The sequence below is a fragment of the Solanum stenotomum genome, chromosome 7 (assembly GCF_019186545.1).
Source record: "Solanum stenotomum isolate F172 chromosome 7, ASM1918654v1, whole genome shotgun sequence".
NCBI lineage: Eukaryota > Viridiplantae > Streptophyta > Magnoliopsida > Solanales > Solanaceae > Solanum > Solanum stenotomum.
The window spans coordinates 46,483,162-46,487,624 of record NC_064288.1 but is presented as its reverse complement, the minus strand read 5'-3'; the positions used below and the strand labels follow the sequence as shown (position 1 = coordinate 46,487,624).

The following is a 4,463-nucleotide window of genomic DNA, read 5'->3' as shown; positions in this document are numbered from 1 at the left end:
ACATAAGTTATGGATAAAATCAATATTAAAAAATAGGCAAAATTTTGGAGGAGGACCAAAAGTGCACCAATATTGCAAACATGAGAGACTATTAGTGCTTCATGTGAAAACTCAAGAATGACTTTGAACTTTAACCCAAAGATGAGGGACTATTTTGAGCCTTTCCTCTCATTGAATACTTAAAAATAAAAGGACTAAAAATACCCCATTATGGTGAATAGGCAAGACTTATAAACAGTAAAATAGAGTCATTTCTGATTGAAACGATAGGTTTTTGATAGTCCTATTTCCACCTTTAATTCCACAAAAACCAAATAAGTCTTTCATACTCTTTGTTTTTTACTTGGACTTTCTAATAATTACTTGTAACTAACAAGATGAGTCATTCGATTACATGTCAGACACATGTATATGTCTCCATTTGTGTGGACTAATCAGGACTAGCAAATTTAGCGTTCCCTAATAGAAACAACTCTCGCTGGCAAAGAAGAAAAAGAGACATTATTGGCAAAATTGATTGTGCCAAGTTATGACTAGAGATTGGAATTCAAACAAGACCCTACCAACATTCAAAGTTGCTAGTTGAAAGAATGTCTTTTGTGCAATGTCACAAGGGTCTTAATCCTTTGAATTGTAACAACATCTAGCATACAGCTTAAAATTGATTCTAAAAGAACCTACTTCGGCATATAAAGATCATTGAATAAAATCTTGTTAAGTGGAACACACTAATTAATAACACATGAAAAAAAAAAACGGATTCAAGTTGAATCCATCTCTCCTATGATTTTAACACAATAGACTTGTCCGCAGCTAAACAAATTACAAGAAACTTGATTTTCGAATACAATCTTACAGATGAGCCCACTTGGCGATCCTTTTGTTCTACAATTTGCTTTCAAAAGAATTGACATTTCACCTAAAAAACAATTTAGAAGTGATGATTGATTGCAATGATAATACTAAAGTTTTTCCAGTTGTGCCACTTGCTAGAGATGGTCCATTTTATTGAGACTTTAACCAGTTGATGATCACTGTCAGATTCATTTTCTGGAGAAAAGGGAAAAGTATTGTGTGAAAAATTTGAACATTAATGGTTAAGTCTCTTTTTGTTGTGATATATCATCTTGTAGAATGTAGGCTGATCAACATTCATTTTTGTGATACAATACAATACAGGGTTGCAAAAATATATACATAGAAATCCGTCTAGGTTCAAGACAAAGATGGAGAGCCCTTTCATTTCTTTGATACACACGACTTTGTCATGAAGTCGAACATTTCTAGGGATTGATGTAGGATAAAGTTGCTAGACCAGATCAACTAAATCTTTTAGTACAACATTTATGTTACATACATAGGCACAGGCGCACAGCATGCCTTCTGTTCTGCCTCATAGTACTTGTGACTTTTACCCAATGCAACTGATTTTTCCCAGCCAACGGTGGCAACCAACCTGTGTGCAATCGTTCCTACATGATCTAATCAATTCGATTAGGCAATCTATTTTCTTTATTCAATCTTTGACAACACGAAAAAATCATTGTTCAATGGATCTCTCTTGTTTCTATTTAGCCCCCTTCGTTCCAGAAGAACCTTCTACTTCTACATTTCTTTCCTCTTTTGCAGAAGAAAACGCTTGAACTAATGTTTCCCACGATCTAATCCCAGGGACAACGTTCTTGGTGACCATTATGCTTAACAATTCCATCACCTCAGAAAACGAACCCTTCTTGCACAAAAGACCGATCAATCCATCAAATGTAATAGACTGAGGAACAAACCCCATGTCAACCATCTCATGTAACAGATTATACGCTTCGTCAACTTCACCATTTCTAATCATGCAGTTAATTATAACGCCATAAATATGTGAACTGAGTTGTAAACCCTTCGATTTCATCTGCCCAAAAACTTCTTTTGCAGACGACAACATCCCACACCTACACAAACCATCTAATATGGTGTGGTAAGTGTTCATTTCAGGTTTACACCCCAAATCCTCCATACAACCAAGCATTCTTAATGCCTCGACCATTTTAATCTGCTTACACAAGCCATTAATATACACATTATAGGTAACGATATCGGGATTTAAACCTAATACAAGCAATTCATCAAACACTTCATCTGCATTCAAATACTCCCCTTCTAAAATCAATCCATTCAAAACCAAATTATAACATACAACATCAGGCACCATTCCACTCATTTTCATCTTATTCAACACCTCCAAAGCATCAATCCCTTTTCCATTTTTCACATAAAACCTTATCACATTGCACAAATCCACCCTTTTTGGACTATAACCTAACTTCCTCATTTCTTCCAAAACACCCCAAATCTCAACCCCATCACAATCTTTTACTTCAGGCATTGTAGATAAAATCAAAGAACAAATATTTCCATCAAGATTAAACCCACTATTCACCATTAAGTTCAACAAATCAACGGCATTATTCGCTTTTCCAATCCTACAAAGAGCTCTAATCAAAATCTTAAAAGTTAATTCTTCAACCCAAATGTTCAATAACTGACTCTTAACCAAAACTTGAAGCACAATTCTGAGATCATAATTGTTCTTACAAAGTACCCAAATCAAACAATTCAAAGACTTCACAGTTGGGTTACATCTAAAAGCTGGCATAGTGAAAAACATCTCATTTGCCAAATGGGTCATGTTAGAATCCCCATAAAATTTAATCAAATAAGTGAATATGTATTCGGGTGTCTCAAAATTTTCAACTTTACGAATATGATCCAGAATTAGAGGGATTTGATCCCATATAGACGGGTTCTTGGTAACTGTTTTAAGGATAAAATAGTATGCATTTGGAGTTGGATCGCATTCGTAGGTAGAGAAAGAGGCGATAAGAATTGATAAAAGATGGGTTTTAGGAGATCTGTTAGCTGTTGATTCTACCAATTTTTGCATAGCGAATTGATGAGTTAAGGTTTCTTCTTGCCATTTAGTTTTGTAAGGTGAAAGTGGCCATTTTCTACGTTTACGAAGAAAGTAATTGTCCATACAGCTTCTAGCTGAATATGAATGTGAATAAGAGTGTAGTTTCATGTGAATTGGAATAAATCGCCTGAACAGAGACATTTTCTTCACCAGAGCTGAAGATTGACGTCAAGTTTCAGGTAATTACAGAAATCAAAGATGGATCTGGACTTCCATTGGAGTTTGGGCGATAAAGGAGGCCCATAGCCTAGGCCCAAGTTCTCGGCTATTTGGATTGAATATGAAAATTTTTGAGGAATTTACATAAATAGACAAGTGTTACATATAATTGGCAATATATAGCCCAATATTAATTAGCAATTAATAAACAAATAAAAATTTGGCACATATTAGCCTAAAAGTAATATATCTATATTTTTTTAAATAATAAAAGATATTTAATAGCATCTCTCTTCTAACTTCCAACCATTACTCCTTAAAATTAGCAAACAATTATTTAGAATTATCTCTCTCCTTTCAAATTAGTATGAATATTTTAAAATAATAAAAGAAAATTAATTTCATCTCTCTTGTAACTTCCAACCATTTCTCCTTAAAACTAGCAAAAGATTATCCAAAACTCTCTCCTTTCAAAATATTTCGTGTTTTTAAAAATAATAAAAGAAAATTAATACCTCTCTATTTTATCTTCCAACCGTTTCGACTTAAAACTAGCAAAATTCTATTTAGAATTATATCTTTTCTTAAATTTAAAAAATAATAATTTGATTATGATTACTCTTATTTCAAAGGTATTCCTATGAATTCATTACCTGCCAATTATTTTGCCTTTGAACTCAATCCATATTTACTTAACAAATTTGTAGACATTTGTTTGCATTGGTATTCATTAATCCATATCCATCTAATAGATTGGAATACATTTGTTCATATTCATAATAAATTGATATACAATTATATTTATTTGCATTAATATCTTTCAAATTTTACATAGGTATACATTTGTATTGGATACATTCGTCCATATTCATTTATAAATTGGTATACATTTGTTTGCATTAATATCTTTATAATTTTACATTTGGATTGGATACATTTGTTCGTATTCATAATAATTTGGTATTCATTTATTTGCATTAATATCTTTCAAATTTACATAGGTATACATTTGTATTGGATACATTCGTCCATATTCATGCATAAATTGGTATATATTCATTTGCATTAGTATCTTTCTAATTTTACAAGGTATACAGTTGCTTGCATTACTATTTTGGAATGCAATTAACGAAATCCATTAACAAATTTAGATAATTTTACATTGTTATGTGTTTGTTTATATTCATTAACAAATTTAGATACATTCGTTGGAGACAAAATAAATATTTGTTATCAAATTCAATCAACGAAATTCAATATTTTAAAAAATTGTCATAAATATATTAATTAATTATTTATTAAAAATTGAAGAAATGTCAATTCCATAAATCACAAAACA

At 31.7% G+C, this 4,463-nt stretch overlaps 1 protein-coding gene across 1 annotated transcript; it reads right to left on the bottom strand.

Moving 5' to 3' along the window:
* Positions 1 to 1,375: 1,375 nt before the first annotated feature.
* LOC125870949 (pentatricopeptide repeat-containing protein At2g38420, mitochondrial) lies at positions 1,376 to 3,279 on the bottom strand. Its single transcript, XM_049551498.1, has one exon. It carries the CDS (start codon positions 3,104 to 3,106, stop codon positions 1,568 to 1,570), a length of 1,539 nt encoding a protein of 512 aa, XP_049407455.1. The 5' UTR covers positions 3,107 to 3,279; the 3' UTR covers positions 1,376 to 1,567.
* Between the last annotated feature and the right edge of the window lie 1,184 nt (positions 3,280 to 4,463).

Coding starts and splice junctions, on each gene's coding strand:
- LOC125870949 (XM_049551498.1), bottom strand. CDS start 3,106: ATGTCTCTGTTCAGGCGATTTATTCCAATTCACATGAAACTACACTCT.